Source organism: Tamandua tetradactyla, chromosome 23 (genome assembly GCF_023851605.1).
Source record: "Tamandua tetradactyla isolate mTamTet1 chromosome 23, mTamTet1.pri, whole genome shotgun sequence".
In the NCBI taxonomy this organism is placed as follows: domain Eukaryota; kingdom Metazoa; phylum Chordata; class Mammalia; order Pilosa; family Myrmecophagidae; genus Tamandua; species Tamandua tetradactyla.
Window position 1 is genome coordinate 24,832,330 of NC_135349.1, and position 16,950 is coordinate 24,849,279.

Below are 16,950 nucleotides of genomic sequence, written 5' to 3' on the forward strand. Positions count from 1 at the left end.
CCGGGATGAGCCGGACTGACCTCACAGTACTGAGAAACCTTATTCACCTCTGTATCAAGGATGTCTACTGGCTTGGACAGGAGAGGGGTCTTTATAGATTATGCCCAGGTTGTACCCACAGAGATAAATATAATTTCCCAAATTCAAACTGCGCATTCTGGAGACTCGGGAGTAGAAGCATCCACAGCTCTCCCGACTCGCCTGGGTCAAGCGTTTCAATTCTGAGGGCTGAGGCGAGAGTCCTTCCCGAAAACTACAACTCCCAGAATGCCATCGGGGACGCTTGCGCGACGCTCTCTCGTAGCGGCAGTTACTTCAGGCTCTCAGCGCCCTGGCCCGAACCAACGGCTGTGGAGCGCTGGTGGATGACGTCACATCGTCGCGCCGGAAACCGCTGCCCGGCCGTGGGCGTACGCTTCTGGGAGCGCGCATATCTAGGTGTGTAGTGGGGGAGAGAAGGAACAGAGGGTTAGAGGGCTGGGAGGGAGTCTGAGGTGGAGGGGAGGCGACGGCAGATGAGAGAAGCTGGAGGCTGAGTTACTGCAGGCAGAAAGCGCGGCTGGACGTGGTCTGAGGATTGTGGGCGGCTGGGCAGGGGGTTCTAGGGTGTCCTGTCTTCTCTTTACCTCCCCTCCATGCTCCTTCATAGTCGGATGCTACTGGCCTGCCACCCCCCGGGGGTCTTCTGCAGTTGTCCTGCGTGAAGACCTTTTCTGTCACCACCTTCCCAACATTGCGTGGCTCCCTATTGCTCATTTGACAGAGTCCACATTCTTGTGTGTGGTGTTCCAGGACCTCAGCCCCTGCACCTTAGTCTGAGTGCTTTCTGGTCCCTCCACCCTGTCCTATAGTAGATGCTCAGTAAAAGTTCATGAGTTAACTTGTGCATAATGACCTATTTTCATACCATACCTTTCCCTCTCATTTCTCCTCTAACAGAATTACACTCATTCTCAGTAGTAGCCCTTCACGTTGGTGTGGTCTTTCCACTTTACAAAGCTTCCATTATTCAGTCATCTATCAGATTTGAACCTCCCCAAATCCCCATCAGGCAAAGATAGTCATCACTCTCATTTCAGAGAAATACAGAAACTAAGGTGCAAAAGGAAAATTACTTGCTAGTGGCCATATGGTTGTTTAGGCAAAGCTGGGAGTAGAACCTGGGTCACCTGATTTCTTGGCCAGATTTAGGTCAGAGACTCTTGCAGGAAGCTTCCTCAGATACTTCTTGCAGGAATTACTCAGTTCTTACACAGAGTCCCATGTTCTTTGTACCTCTCCTGGCAATCCAACATATTTTAGGGCTGGCTGTTGTCCCCTTTGAGAGGGAGAATGAGGTAAGCGGATGGTCAGTAAAACTTTGTTGCTTCTATTTGAGTTTATCTAAGCCCGCTCTGCTCTCCTCCTCTACACCAGGTGGGACAGGTGTATTCCATGGCTCAGACTAGCAAGGATAGTGGGGAGGTGACCAAGATCCTGACCATCCAGCTCTGTGAGGGGGTCCTGGCAAGCAGGAGCCAGTTAACCCCCTGAGCCAGGATGGGGACCAAGGGGTAGGAGGCAAGGCCTGACGTACTTCTGACCTCTGTCCCAGCTCGCTCTTAGACAACAGGGTTGCATCTCTAATCTGCCCCTGTCTCCCCTCAACCAGGTCATTATGGCTTCCTGTTCCCTGCATACTTTTAGCTCCTGCTCCTCACCGTAACATTCCAAGCAAGACCCTCACTACCAGGGAGCACAAAGGGGGCTGGCTGTTGGGCTGTGAGGTGGAGAGTGTGGAGGAAGTAGAGTTTATCACATTTTCAGAATGACTAAGGGAGGGATGATTTCTTTATCAAGATTGAAACTTGTAACTATGTGGACACCTGGATCCAGCACTGAGCCACTTGGGTGAGCTGTCCTAGATTTCTGGGCCTCGCTTCTGTTTTCTGGCCCCTTTGTTCATTCATTAGAGGAAGTAGTTAAGGGCAAGTGGAGCTAGGTGGTCTGTGTTCAAATTCCAGTTCTGCCACTGTTGTTTAACCTCAGTTTCCTCATCTGTAAAATGGATTGTTTTAAGGAGTACATGAGTTTAGAACAGTGCCTGGAATGTAAAGAAGGCCCAGTAAATGCTATGGTAAAAAAAAAAAAAAAAAAGACTGGGTTCAAATCCCAGAGCTGTCACTTAGTGACACTTTGCTGTGTGATCTCAGGTAAGTCACTTAACTTTTCTGGGCCTCACTTTCCTCCTTTGAATAACTATCCTACAGCCTAGAATGGTTGTGAGGATTAAAGGAGGCAATAACTGAACAGTGCCTGGCACATAAAAGCATTTGATCAAAGGTTAGTTGTTATTTTAATTTTATTCCATTCAGTATAAGCTCCGTGAAGGCGCAGCTTTCGATCTGCTTTGTTCACCACTGCATCTCTCATGCCTACTACAGTGCCTGGGACATAGTTGGTGCCCAATAAATACTGACTGAGCATCTACTGTTTTCACACTTTCTATATGACATTCTCTCTCTACACATGCTTTCTATTGTATGACTCTGAATTGTCACATTTTTTTTGTTCAGTCTAATTTTTGACACTGGGAAATCGATTTTGAAGGGCAGATGAAAATTGAGGGAAGGAACATATACTGCAAATGGCAGAAACACCACCTTCAGCTAACCTAGGCCAAAAAGGAGGAGGAAGAGGTGGAGTGGGAGGGGAGGGAAGAGGGACAAGCAATGAGAGGGAAAGGAGATGAGAACATCAGCTTGTGAAAGTTAACATTTTGGAAGTAATTTTCCTCAGAAATGGGTGGACCCAGGAGTTCAAAGTCAATAACAGAGGTGCTTATCTTTCTCTTCAGTACTCACTCTTTCCCATGCTTTGGCTCCAGTCTTAAGCAGAGTCTTCCCTCAAAAGCAGCCCCCATAAAGCAGTCACATCTATTCAGGAGTTGTAATAGTTATATATAAATTCTGAGATACTGAGCTATTTGTGTATAACCTAATCGTTCCCTGAAATTTCAGTATTTATGTGACACCTGAAACTCAGAGTTAGCACTCTGAAGCTATTAAAGTAAGCATTAAGCTATTAAAGTAGCAACTGTTAAAAAGTTGAAAAAGTGATCAGATTTCAACTAGAGATATGAATGAAGCTGATTTGGATAGGATTAAGGTAAATCAGAATACAGGATAAAGGATGATATCTAATACAGGATAAAGGTCTATATTTTAAAACTTCAATTTCTATGTGAGACCAAAGGGAGAGATATGTATGTGGTGCAAAATTTATATTTTGGATAGCACATTATCTAATTTAACTTGTATGGTCAGTTTATTTGAACACCATAACTACATGGACTCTTGAATAGGGCGTGAGAGCTTGTTGGTTTGTACAGGTGTTTTAGTTAATAAGCTGCCAGAATATGATACATCAGAACTTGAATGGCTTTTACAAAAGGGGAATTTAATAAGTTGCAAGTTTACGGTTCTAAAGCCATGAAAATGTCCAAATTAAGGCACCAACAAGCGGTTACCTTCACTCAAGAAAGGCCGATAAAGTTCAGGGTTTCTCTCTCAGCTAGGAGGGCACATGGTGACATCTACAAGCTTTCTCTCCTGGCTTCTTGTTTCATAAGCTCCCCCAGGGGCATTTTCCTTCATCTCCAAAGGTCTCTGGCTGTGTGAAGTCTGTTGGTTCTGGTTGTTCTGAAGCTTTTTCCAAAATGGTTCCCTCTTAAAGGGCTCCAGTAAGCAACCCCACCTTGAATGGGTGGAGATGTGATGATAGTGTGAGTTATTGATTACATAACAAGAATGGAATGATCATATGATAAGAATGTGTTTGTATGTGGTTATGTATCATAAATAAAAAATAATTAAAAAAAAAAAGAAAGGGAGGGGTAGGGGTATGGTATGTATGAATTTTTTTCTGTTCTTTTTCTGAATTGATGCAAATGTTCTAAGAAATGATCATGATGATGAACATGCAACTATGTGATGATATTGTGAATTACTGATTATATATGTAGAACGGAATGATCATATGTTAAAAAAAAAATTATCACCCACAATTGGGTGGGTCATATCTCCATGGAAACAATAAAAAGATTCCACCCAGCAATATTGAATGAGCCTTTAGGAATTGACTTTTCTGGGGTATATAATAGCTTCAAGCCAGCACAACAAGTTAGTGTGATATCCCGATACATTCCAGTGTAATTTGGACAGAGAATAAAAAGTATTTGCAAAGTCCCCTTGGGGGACTGGGGAGAAACGAGGAAATATAAAACTTCCCCATCTGGGGAATTCCTGATATCCTTGCAAGCAGTGGGGCCAACCAATTCAATAGGCTGAGCCCTCAATCTTAGGGTTCAATCCTATGAAATTTATTCTTGCAAAGAAGCCAAGCCTACTTAAAAATATGCCTAAGGGTCACCCCCAGAGAACCTCTTTTGTTACTCAGATGTGGCCTCTCTCTCTAAGCCAACTTGGCAGGTAAACTCGCTGCCCTCCCCTCTATGTGGGACATGACTCCCAAGGGTGTAAATCTCCCTGGCAACGTGGGGCAGGACTCCTGGGATGAGCTGGGATCTGGCATCATGGAATTGAGAAAGCATTCATGACTAAAAGGGGGAAGAGAGAAATAAAGTTTCAGTGGCTGAGAGATTTCAGAGAGAGTCAAGAGGTTACCCTGGAGGTTATTCTTATGCATTATATAGATATCCCTTTTTAGTTTATGGTGCCTTGGAGTGGCTAGAGGAAAGTACTTGAAACTGTTGAACTGTGTTCCAGTAGCCCTGATTCTTGAAGAGAATAACTTGTATAACTATATAGCTTTTGTAATGTGATTGTGAAAACCTTGTGTCTGGTGCTACTTTATCAGGGTATGGGCAGATGAGTTAAAAAAAAATAAAAAGGAAAAATAAATAAATAATGGGGGAGGGATAAGAAGTAAAAAAAAGTTGGATAGATTGAACTACTAGTGATCAACGAGAGGCACAGGTAAGGGGTATGGGATGTATGAGCTTTTTCTTTTTTCTTTCTCTGGAGTGAGGCAAATGTTCTAAAGATGATGATGGTGATGAATATACATTGCTTATATATTATGGGATGGACTGCATGCATGTGAAGATTTCTCAATAAAAATATTGAGAAAAAAAAAAGCAGTCCCCAGCAGATACAGGGTCACATCCCACCAGTTTTGTGACCTCTGTAGAGAGAGAGAGACTCTTTCCTGACAGGAATTCCAGGGTTTACCCTCGGTGTGTCATGTGCCCACTATGGAGGGGTGTCAGCCTCAGAGAGACAGGGCAAATGATTTCCCAAAGGAATCTCTAGCTACTTCTACTTTAAAAGGAGGACTGGGTGGGCAGGTGGAAACGAGATGTCAACAATATCCCAATAAATGCTATTCTGTCCTCACCGTCCCACCCCCGGGCCTGTTGACAATCTTTGGTGTATGACCTCTCCCTACTGATAGGACTTCCCGGGCCCCAGAGCACCAGAGCACAAATTCATGCTCCGTCTTTCTCTGTGAAGAAGGGGTTGCCATGCCTATTCTCCAGGTGAAGAAATTAAGTCCAGAATGTGGCTCCCAGGGTATCCCAGCCAGTTACAAACTCCTCCTACTTTGCCTTGTTCTCTCTGGTTTTCCACATCTTTCCACCCTTCTCAGCTAAGTGGCTGCCTTCATGGGCAAGACCCGAGGCTCCCGCATCTCAATCCCTAATCCTTCTGATCCCTCTCCTCAATGTGGTAACACGGAAGGAGGTGGCAGCGAGTGGTTCCTATCAGCATTGCCAATAGGGTCCTGCTGTCCGAAGAGGTGGGTGGAGGCTTGAGGTCTGGAGAAGACTCTGGGGCTTGGAAAGGGCCTGGGATGTGTAAGGGAGAGGCTGGGACTGACGTCTAGATGCTAGGGTTGCACACGGGCTCTAGTGGAGGTGGTATTGGGGTGGGACAGTCCTCAGAGCTCTAGAGGGAAGAGATGAGGCCTGAATGAGACAAAAGGAGCCGGTCGTTTGAAGAGCTGAGAGGGGAGTGTTCCAGGCAGAGGGAACAGCAGGTGCCAAGGCCCTGAGGTGGTTGTACTTGGTTTGTTTGAGCTGCAGCCAGGGGGCAGGGAAGAGGAGTAGGAGAGAGGTCAGAGAAGGGACACGTGGGATTGTGAGGTCCTTGCAGGCCATCGCAAAGGCTCTGGCTTTTACTCAGAGTGAAATGGGGCGCTATTACCATCAGTGAATCAGTCATCCACATAGCGTTGTTTGGGTGTCAGAACCAGAGCTGAGATGGAAGATAGAGACGTGGGGGCACAGACACATATATTTTGGGTATGTTCTTTGGTATGAATCAAACAGTACATAAAAATGTAAATAGCGAGTGGGCCCCTGATGCTGGGTGCATCCTTTGCTTCCTGGGGAGGGTTCCACATGTGAGGGGCCGGGTGGCCAGTGGTGACTGAGGGCCTGGAGGGGCTCCACATCGACCTGGGAGCTCAGGGCTGCTGGAGGGCCTGGCATGTCTGCCCAGTCCCAGCCCCTTGAGTTCCCCGAACCTTTACCACCTGATTTAGCTCTACCCCAGGGCCTGCTATCTTGCCTGGGCACCTGGAGAGGCTTTTCCTGGGGCTCTGTCCAGGGGCCGTCTCTGCTCTGGGTCCTCTTCATAGAGAGGCTGGCTGATGAGCCGGCTAGAGGTGCCTGCTGCAGGGCAAGGTGAGGGATTCCACATATGAGGGGTACCTGGGCAGAGCCCCACCCACCTGGCCCGGGAGCTAAGGCCTACCCTGGGGTCCTCAGATTAGGATCTGTCCACTCTCTGGCCTGGGGGCCACCTGGCTGGCTCCCTGAGGTTTCTGCTTTGGGCCTGAATTCTACTCCAACTCATGACTTGCCAGGTCCTGTCACCTCGGCTTAATGCCCTTGTCCCCTACTCTTCCTCCCCCCTCACACACACCTTTATTTCCTAAACGCTAACTGCCTCTCCTACCCATTACTTTCTTCCCCCAACTCTCCTTCGACTCTTCTTGTTGATGACAACCATTGCTTGCATTTTTCAATGACAAATGAGATTTCTGGAGTGCTTCCTGTGGGTCAGGCCCCATACGACACTAAAACCCATAGTGTCTTACCCCATGCCAGGCCCTGTTCAAAGTTCTTTATACAAATGGCCCACTGAATCCTCTAAATAGTCTTATAAGTTTGAATTATTTTCCTCGTGCTATAGATGAGGAAACGGAGGCACAGAGAGGTTAAGTGACTTGCCTGAAATCACATGGGGGCAAGTACTCAGTGGAAGTGCCAAGTGTTTTATTGCATAATTCTCACCATCCCTGCTGGTGTCCTGTCTGGCTGCTGTGATTAGCATTCTTACCTTCTTGATGAGCTCTGTCTGGGGAGACTATGTGCCTTGACCCGGGTCACACAGCTGGGCTGGGCCAAACCTGGGAATTGAGTGGAGGCTTGTCTGACTCCAGACCTGGGCCCTCCTGAGTTTTATCTTCATGTCTAGGCCAAGAGTGGGTCAGGGCTGGGATCCCGATCCTCATGTTACAGATGGGGAAACAGCAGCACAGCATGTTTGTCTTGTCCTAGAGGGAACATATGGGAAGGGGCAGAGCAGAGCTGGGACTTGAACAGGGACTTTTGACACTGGCCCCGGTGCTTTTTCTCTGCAGCCCCTGCCTCTTGGGCATTGAACTCTTGCTGCCCCGCACCCAAAATATCGGGGCTCTCACCCTCTCCTCATGCCCTACGTAGCTCAGTTTTCCTTCCCCTGCAAAGAATGCCCAGCAATGAGCCTCCAGACCCTGGCAACACCTCCCACTCCCCCTCTTTCTCTGAGACCCCACCTGATGCCTCCAGTGGCTGTGAGAGTGGCAGGGTCCACAGGACCCTCCTGGCAGAAAAAAAGGGCTGGGAGCCAGGGACAGAAGCCCTTTCCCCCTTGCCAGCCAATCCCTTTTGGGGTCAGTAGTCTCACAAGAAACCCACATCTTGGGGCAGTCCCCACGGTGGGTGTGAGTTGGGTGGACACCCAAGCCCCACAGCTGCTGCCAGGAGCAAATATGGCAGAATAAAGTCCTGGTGGATCCTATGTTCCATGCAGCATGGGGGGGGGGGGCAGGGGCTATATAGGGAGGAGGCCCAAAAATCAGGGCTGTGACTCCAGTGGGAAGGGAGCTGTGCCTGGCCTCAGGGTCTCACCACCTGTGTTAGGGAGCCTTGGAGGTGGCCCAGGACCATGCTGGTTTCACTGAGGGGTTAGTTCCAAACTTTGGAGCTGACCTCACAGGGCTCAGGGATTCCCCTCACTGGCCTCAGCTCAAAATAGGGGACTTGAGTTCCAGTCTTCCTTCTGTCACCCACCTGCTGTTGTGAGGCCTTGGACATGACCTTCTCTCCCTGGTTCTCCCCAGTGTCTCAATGGAAGCATCTCACTTCTGCCACCTGAGCTCAGGATTCCCACCCAACCCCAGAGGGTAGCTCATAGTGTTAGAGCTGAAACAGGCTGGGAAATAATCAGGAAATTGGCTAGGTTTTTTTTGTTCTTGGGGGGGGGGGGGTGTCTAGGTTTTAATTTCTCTATGTAAATGGTAGTAGAAGTGTTTGAAAACTGCTGTCATTTTTCAATGAGGAACTGAGCAGACCAGTGACTCATGTGAGGTCTCCATAAAGGCTAGTGACACACTGGAACCCAGGGTTCCTGATTTCCTTTCCAGCAGTTTTCCCATTGGCCACATCCTTTCAATTTCCATTTCCTGCTGATCCCAGCCCCGGCTTCAGTCAAGGCTACTGAGGCTCAGGTAGACTGAGACTGGCACAGGCCCATCCTACAAGGTTCCAGACAAGCTAACGCTGCCCTCACTGGTCCTCTGGGTCCTTCCCAAGGACCTTCCGAGATCACCAGCCCATGGCCATGCCTGGCAGCCCAGGTGTCCAATTAGACGGCAGCTCATCTAATTGATGGCTCAGGCTGGTCCAGCCCTGCTGCTCGGTCCACACAACTTACAGACCACCAAGCAGGAGCAGAACTGGATTAGGCACCTGCAGCAGGAGACAGATTTGCTTGCCAATGATTTGTTGAGAGCCTGCTGCAATTGGTCCCTGGAGATACATCAGCACTCAAACCAGGTAAAAATTCCCACCCTTCCTGAGCTAATATTCTGGTGCATGGAGACTGCCAAAAAATAAATAGGCAAATGCTAGATATCTAGAAATGTTAGATACCTAAAATGTGTAAATGTATGAAGAAAAATAACACAGGGAAGGAGATTGGGAGTGCCGGGGGCAGGGTTGCATATTTTCGTAGGGTGTTTAGGGAAGGCCTCATTTCAGAAGGTGATATTTGAGCAGAAACCTCCAGGAGAGTGTAAGCTTTGCAGATATCCAGAAGGAGAGCCTTCTAGCTGGAAGGACTAGCAAGGGCAAAGGCCCTGAGGCAGGAGCGTTCCTGGCACGTTCTAGGAGCAGCAAGGAAGCCAATATAGCTGGAGTGGTATGAGTGAGGGTTGAATGAACAAGATAGACAAGATGTGTGAAATGTACATTTGAGATAAGATTTATGGCAGGAGTAGATAACAGCAGAACTTGGAGGATACGTGGAAGACCAGCCAGGATTTCTTTCTGTCCTTGTCATCAGTCTTTGGACATCAGGGACCCCCATGTCACCGCAGCTGCCCACGACATGGGGGGCGGGGAACAAACAACAGCCACCACTGTGGGGGAATGGAAGCTGCAAGGGAAGCCATCTGGGAGAGGGAGGTCCTATCCCTGTTTTCTTCTCCAGCAGCCATCTGGGACTGATTCCTGGGCAGATGCTGGTACTTCCCTGGTAGATAGTTCCAGGAGGGTTTGGTGGGCAGTGCCCAGGCAGGGCTTGGGTGGGGGCAGGGGTACAGGAAGGGGAAGCCCCCTTGGTTTCTATCTCACAGCAGGGACCCAGCAGGGAAACCCCACGTGTCCCAAAAGGAAAGTGGCAGCAGTGGGTCTCGGGGAAGACCAAGAAACCCCCATCCTCTCCCTGAAGATGGGAAATCCAGGGCGGGGCTCAGTGTGGGGCTGTACCAGAAGAGAGTTCTATGTTTGAGACAGCTTAGCTCCAGCAAGGGTCCCTACAGAACAGAAACGCTATTCACAGGTCTATGGGGTTATCTGCGTCCGGGCTGAGCCCTGATCCTGATCTCACATAACCCCAACCTGGCTGCAGGGTAAGCTTCTTATCTGAGCCGTTTTCTGAGCCCAAGCCTCAGTTGAAACCTGGGACCCTGTTGCAGCCAGGACCTTGGTCTCAGACCGACCCCTGTCCCTGATCTGGACTGAGATCTGAGCCCAACCCTGACTTACTACAAGCAGCCCCCCACCCCCAGGTCATTGGAAGTTCCAACCCCAAAGCCAGACAGTGCTACGACTTCAGCCCCAAACTGAACTCTGAGTCCAATCCTAGACTAAACCCTAGCCCTGCTTATAGACTGAATGTTAATCCTAGTGCCAGCCCTAGATTTGGATCTGGTCTCATCCAGCCCTGTTATTGACTGAGCTCTAATTCCAGTCCTGATGCCATCAGTCTGAGCCCAGAGCCTGCCTAGGCTGAGACCCTGCCCACCCGCCCTGAAGCCCCATCCCAGCCATCCACTGAGCCCTGACTTCCCTCACACCCCATTCCCCCAGCCATCTGGAAAGCCAGAAGGGATTAAGGATGGCTCAAAACCTCTGGTGGGCCATGCGCTTCCCCGGCCATCCACCTCTGAAGGACCAATGATGACCCTAGGATGATGTGACAGAACAGAGGGGCTGGAGGGGGTTCAAGGCTTTGGAGGCTTAGCAGTGAATAGAGCTAGGAGTGGCTCTTCCAAGAGTTGAGAAGTGAGGTAAAGGCTGGACCTGAAATCTTAGCAGGGTGTCAGGAGCTTGGGTTGCCCCAAATCCAACTTCCCGCCACCCCCAACTGCACCTCCCACCCTCTCTGGGAAGGGAAATTACGTTTCCCTATTTTAGCAAGGGGTAGTAAGGAGGGAAGACTGAGTAAACCCAAAGCTGAAAGTACAAGCAGGACGGAAAGTGAAACCGGCACAGTCCCCAGTATAAGACTCCCCCGTCCTGGGAGATGGCTGGCCAAAGAGGCTGGGCCCCGACATGGGCCAGACTACAGGCGACCTTGGCTGGCGTGAGTTTGAGACAAGGGCTGGGGGCAGAGGGGTTGGTGGCTTGGTTGAGACTGGGCAGAGGATGAGCGAGCTTGGCTGGGTAGATGGAGGCCAAGGGCTGAGGGTCAAGCAACTTGATGGAGATGAAGCATATATCTGGCTGGAGGATGGGAGGCCTTGACAAGGTGCTGGGGTGGTGGTGGTTGTCCAGAGCTGGACAGAGAATGGGACACTTTTGCTGCCATGAACTGGGGGGGCAAGCAGAGGGGTGGATGGTTTATCCAGGGCTGGGCAGAGGATGGGAAGCCTTGGCTGGCATGCAAGGGGAGGGTGGGGCAAGCTACTTGACCAGGAATGGGCAGATAAATGAAGGTTTGGTTGGAATGAACAAGTCAGGGCCAGCTTGGCTGGGACTGGAAACTGGGATGGCTAGAGGGAAAGCAACAGGAGGAGCTAGCATGGCATTAGTCAGGGGGCTAGAGCCAAGGAATCAGCAGCCTGCCTGGGTGAGGGGTATTTATTTGAAGCTTGGAAGGAGGTCCAACAAAGGATGCAGGGGCTAGACGCAGAACCTGGACAGAGGAGCAGATGGCAGGCAGGGTAGGGGCCGAGAAATGGAGGATAGGGACAGAGCCTTCACGGGTCAGGGCCCAGGACCCAGGACCCAGGACCCAGGATTGGCTTCTGCAAAGAAAATAGGGAGAAGTCAGGGGAGAAGCCTGGGGACTCCAGGGCTCAGGTAGGAAGGGAGGGGAGATAGGAGGTAGCCCACAATGCTAGGGGCACAATATCCACCAGGGCTTGGGGCTCCCCTCCCTCCCCCCAAAGAGCTAGGAAGAATTCCATTCTGCCTTACATCTTCAAGATGCCAGAGGATCAGAGTGGCCCCCAAGCCAGGGAGCTGAATGCCAGAGAACTTGGACATTGCCCACCACCTTTGGAAGTCTATGGGGGAAGAGGAAGTTCTCAAAAGCTTCTCCTTACCTTTAGATGAGGGGACATTTCAAGGAGCAGAGCCTAGGGGCTGGGGGAGGAGAATGGTGAGGGAAGAGGTATGGAAAGGAAGGAGAGCAAGGGTGGATTTAGGGGTGAGTTTTGGTTTGTGTTTCGAAGAGAGTTGTGTAACTCCAGTGCTTACTTGATTTCCTCTCCCTGAGGGAGAAACTGCTGATCACTGTCCTCTTCTCAGAGCTCCTACCCATTACCTCCCTTCCTTCTGACCCAGAAATACAGGGCAGCAAGCACACTTAGAAACCAGCTGGTCTAATTCCCCCATTTTATAAATGGGAGCCTGAGGTTCAGAGACAAGAGGTGACGGGCCCAAGGGAAGAGCCAGGATAAGAAAAAGAGATTCAACTTTTCATTCCAGGCTCTACTTCCACCCCCACCCCGGCACCCTCTGTCCCTCCCGCCCCCACAGTGCCCCGGTGGAGACTGGACCATCCTGTTCTCCAGACTCCTGGGGAGAGAGCCGCTGGCATTGCCATCCCACTTGGGGTCCAAGTGGCTAGTTCAGGTCGTCAGGCCCGCCTGGCCGGGCCTATGGAATCTTTGGCAGAACAGAGCACACCCATTCCAGGGGAAAGCAGCTACCTCCTCTGAGGTCCCCAGAAGAAGCGCACCGTCTCTGCATGTAGACAGATCTAGAACAAGTCCAGGCTGCCCTACCCTCTGGCTCTGTGACCTTGGGCAAGTCATCCTCACCAGGAGTCACCTCCCTCAACTACAGAATGGGGAGAACAGCAGACAGGCTGTCACATACGATTGTGCAGGTCGTTCATTAACGTCTCTTGGCCAAGGGAGTTAATGGGGGGGTCAAAACCCAGACTGCGATCTGCTTACAAAGATGGGCACTCCGTGTAGGGCTGGGTCTGCCTCGAGGGAGGGGTGTTTTCCTTTCAATTACATATACGGCATCTGATGCCCTATGATGGCTTCGATAACCCCATCCCATAGATGATTCTAAGGAGCCAGTAAAGTGTGGCCTATGAAAGTGCCTGCACAGTGCTGGCATAAGCTCAGAAAAGATGCATGTCCTTCCTTCCCCAAGTGTTTCTCAAGCTTTCCTCCATTTCCCTAGGGCTCAGCCTGTTGCTGCTCTCCTTGCTTATGGTCCGAGCTGGCATCTGGGGTTTCCCGAGATCCCCAAGGAGGCCCACCCTGACCCTGCAGGAGCTGCGGAGGGAGTTCACCGTCAGCCTACGATTGGCCAGGAAGTTGCTCTCTGAGGTTCGGGGTCAGGCCCACCGCTTTGTGAGTCTCCCTAATGCAGCCAGCTCTGGGGATGGGCAGACCCCACCCCCACTGGCCCCCACCAACAGACCTTGCCCCACAGGCTGAATCTCATCTGCCTGGAGTGAGCCTGGACCTCCTGCCCCTGGGAGGGCAGTTTCCCAATGTTTCCCTGACCTTCCAGGCCTGGCGCCACCTCTCTGTGAGTGAGGACTGGGGCAGGGAGAAGTGGGGAGCTGGAAATAAGGCTGGGGGCTGGGTTGGATGGGGATGAAGTTGGGGCTCAGACTGAAGATGGCTTTGGGGATAAAGCTTGGAATAGACTCTGGAAGTGGTTGAGTTATGTCATTGGCTATAAGAGGAAAGTGGAAAGGGAGGCATTAAGGGTGCAGATAAGAGGGTGAGAAGCTGAGCATGGAATTAAGTGAGGCTGGAAATGGAATGAGGTTGGGAATAGAGATTAGTATGGAGGAGGAATAAAGTTGATGTTAGGGCTAAGAATGGGGATGGTTAGGGATTGGAAGAAGGTTGGAGATGAGGGTAAAATGAAGTAGGGAAATGGAAAAGGAATGGGGATTGCTGGTAGGGGTGGAGGCTGGAGATGGGGTTGGAGATGGCATAGAAAGACGGCGAGAACAAAGCTGGATATATGGAGGAAACTGAAGTTGGGATTCGAGATGGGAATAAGGATGGCAAAGAGGTTGGAGATAGGATGGAAACAAAATGAGAGGATGGAGATGGAATAGGATGATGTGGATAGGAATGGAATGGGGTTGGGGGTGGAGGTGATAAGAGGTTAAGAGCAAAACCAGAGCGGGGGATGGAATGGGGTTAGGGGTGGGGAGTAACGTGAGGATGGAGATAGGGTTGGAGTTGGAGATGAGTTTGGGGTGGGACAGAACATGAGGCTGGAAATGGAGATGGGATAGACGTCAGAGGTAGCAAAGATAGGAGTGGGGATGGGGGTGACCATAGGAAGGGAAGGGGGATGGAGTTGAGGTTGAGAATGAAAATAGATATGTCTGGGGACCCTTCCTGACCCCTCCCTCCTCCCTCCTTAGGATGCAGAACGACTCTGCTTCCTCTCTACCTTGCTCCGCCCTTTCCATGGCCTGCTGGGAGGGCTGGGGAACCAGGGGGGCTGGACCAGCTCAGAGAGGACGCAGCTGTGGGCCATGAGGCTGGATCTCCGGGATCTGCAGCTGCATCTCCATTTCCAGGTAAAGTAGTGCCCAGCCAGCCTCCTTGACCCTCAGAGGCCAACACACAAAACAGGTTCATGGGCTCCCTTTTTGAAATATCCCTACCCTCAGGTTGGAGGTGGGCATCTGGAGGGACATGCTTCATATCCTATGGGGGAGATGGGTAGAGAAAGAGAGAGAGAGACTGCACCAGGCCTTGGTGCTGCTCCCTGAACTTCTGACTTCTCTTAGGGAGCTGGTCTTAAATGAGAGAAGAGCTCTAAAGTGCCAGGACGGCATCTGATATCAGTAGCCCTACAGCCAAGTTAGTTTCCCTTTCCTTGCTCCCTCTTGTCCTCTGACATAACCCAGTTCTTCCCTAACATCTAAAAGGGAAATTGGCATTTTTGCCTTAATCAAAGGAGAGTAGAAAATGCAGGCAGCTGTGCCTCCTCTCTGCACATTTCTGATCCTAAGTCAATCTTTAACAGCAGAGAGGAACTTCCTGAACCTCAAGCCCCCAGAGCCATCCTGGGAGCGTGACCCAGCCCTGTGAGCATCATCTTGCTCTGTGACTTCATGTTCTTGAACCAAAACTTCAGGCAGGACACATAAGATGATGACATAATGGGACTGTCCAGAGAAATCAGGCCTTGCGGTCACTGACGTCATCCTGAGCCACAGGGCACATAAAAGGAATTGAAGATTCTCTCTGGTTCTCTGCCTGGCTGTCCTCTCACCCCAGGGCCCTCGCCTCACAGGTGCTGGCTGCTGGATTCGACCTCCCTGAGGAAGAAGAGAACGAGGAGGGGAAGGGGCTGCTCCTGGGGGCTCAGGGCCACCCCTCACAGATGACAGCCCAGGCGTCCTGGCCCCAGCTTCTCTACACCTACCAGCTGCTGCATTCCTTGGAGCTCATCTTGTCTCGGGCCGTGCGGGACCTGCTGCTGCTCTCCCAGACCGGGGTCCCAGCCCAGGCCTTGGGGTTCCCGACACCCAGCCCCCAGCCCTGATGGAGTGACTTCTTAGCTCCCCTCACCCTCATTCTTCAGGATGGGAGTTCTGGGCAGCAGGACAGGCTCTGGCTCATCCTGTCCCTTAGATAAGACAGGGCTCCATCAGCCCCCAGCCCCAGGCTCCACCCAATAACTTCAGGGCCTGCCAGTCCTGGCCAGATATTTATTTTGTGGATATTTATTTATTGTTTAGGGACAGATGGTTTATTTATTGTTTGGGGGCCTGCTGGTTCTCCCTGGGCTAGGCCACCAGGCTAGGTGCCTAATAAAGCACTCTCACACTTCTCTCTGCCTCAGCTTCTTTGCAGAAAAAAGCTGCCAGAGATCCCAAGGGTAGGAGGGCCTGGAATGGAGTCTGCAGCTTATGACCACCTCGGACCCCTCTCTGCACCTACATTTTTGGGGCCCCTGGCCCATCTCCCTTCCCTCTGGCCTGCTCAACTGGTGGTTGCCAGAATAACCAATAGAGTTCTAAGGCTGAGCTACCAATTTAGAAGGTCAAGGCAGCTGGTCTGCTGCCCATGAATCTTTGATTCCAGGTGCTGCTCCCTTTGGGCTGGCTTTAACCCCAGAGGGTTGTGTTACTCCTACACAGCCTTGTGACAGGCTTGGATGAGGTGCAGGGGCAGGTGGGAACACAAGAGACAGAGAGGGAAGGCTGTGGGCGCAACCATCTTTGTCCCTTCCAAATCTTCTCTTCAGTGCCCAACAGCGGAGGCAGGTCGGGGAGGTCGTCAGGGCAGGCACCCATGAGAGGTGGCTGCAGCCTGTACTGGGGACTCAGACTTCCATAAGCGCAAAGCTCTCAGAGATGTCTGGTTTCGTCAGCCCCATGAATGACACTCCAAGAAACAGGGGTGCAGAGGGTGGAGAGGATGTGTCCAGGCTAGCAGGGAGAGCAGGGGGGCTGAGGCCCAGTCAGGCCACCTGGCCCCACTCCAGTCACTGGGGCTTCGGCTGGCCCAACCGGGCTTGCAGTTCCTGCATCATGCCGGAGTGGGCAAGGCCAAATCTAGGGGTAGAAGACAAGCCATAGAGGCAGGTCCCAGGTGCCCACAGCCTCCTCCCCTCTCCCTGTCATCACCGCCCTGCCCCAACCTGTGCCTACCCGTGTCCCAGGGGCCTTTTCCTGGCAGGCACTGGGGTCCCTTCAGGTCTCAGGGGGCTTGGCTCCAGGAGGTCCTCTGGCTGGAGGAGGCTCTGCTCAGGGGCTGAGAGCTCCTTCTCGGGTGGGGGGCTGGGAGGCGCCTGCTGCTGCTCACAGGTGGGGGTCCTTCGGAAAGAGGGCCGGGAGCGCCGCTGCGAGGAGCTGCGGGAGAGGAGCACTCGGCTCCGCGGGATAGAGACGTCCAGGCGAGACCCGGAGAGCGCGGCCTGCAGGGAGGGGATGCAGAGGGCTGGGG

The 16,950-nt window shown here is 51.4% G+C and overlaps 2 protein-coding genes across 6 annotated transcripts in view; one reads left to right on the top strand and one right to left on the bottom strand.

Moving 5' to 3' along the window:
• On the top strand, positions 1-16,922 carry IL27 (interleukin 27). 4 transcript variants are annotated; one of them, XM_077141363.1, is made up of 5 exons: positions 1-438; positions 13,199-13,371; positions 13,454-13,552; positions 14,412-14,570; positions 15,293-16,922. In XM_077141363.1, the coding sequence occupies exons 1-5, from the start codon at positions 6-8 to the stop codon at positions 15,542-15,544; spliced, it is 1,116 nt and encodes a 371-aa protein (XP_076997478.1). In that variant the 5' UTR covers positions 1-5; the 3' UTR covers positions 15,545-16,922. The 4 variants fall into 4 exon arrangements, with proteins under 4 accessions (XP_076997478.1, XP_076997481.1, XP_076997480.1 ...); XM_077141366.1 differs by lacking the exon at positions 1-438 and adding an exon at positions 454-1,890; XM_077141365.1 differs by lacking the exon at positions 1-438 and adding an exon at positions 8,581-9,106.
• The window catches only part of APOBR (apolipoprotein B receptor), an 8,131-nt gene continuing 3,728 nt past the window's right edge, over positions 12,548-16,950 (bottom strand). The window contains exons 3-4 of one of the 2 annotated variants that reach the window (XM_077141360.1): positions 16,656-16,921; positions 12,548-15,317 (exon numbers count right to left, since the gene is read on the bottom strand). In XM_077141360.1, coding sequence (XP_076997475.1) covers positions 15,287-15,317; positions 16,656-16,921 — 297 coding nt within the window. In that variant the 3' untranslated portion in view covers positions 12,548-15,286. Of the gene's footprint in view, positions 16,560-16,655; positions 16,922-16,950 lie in introns of both variants that reach the window. The other variant, XM_077141359.1, reaches the window with a different exon arrangement.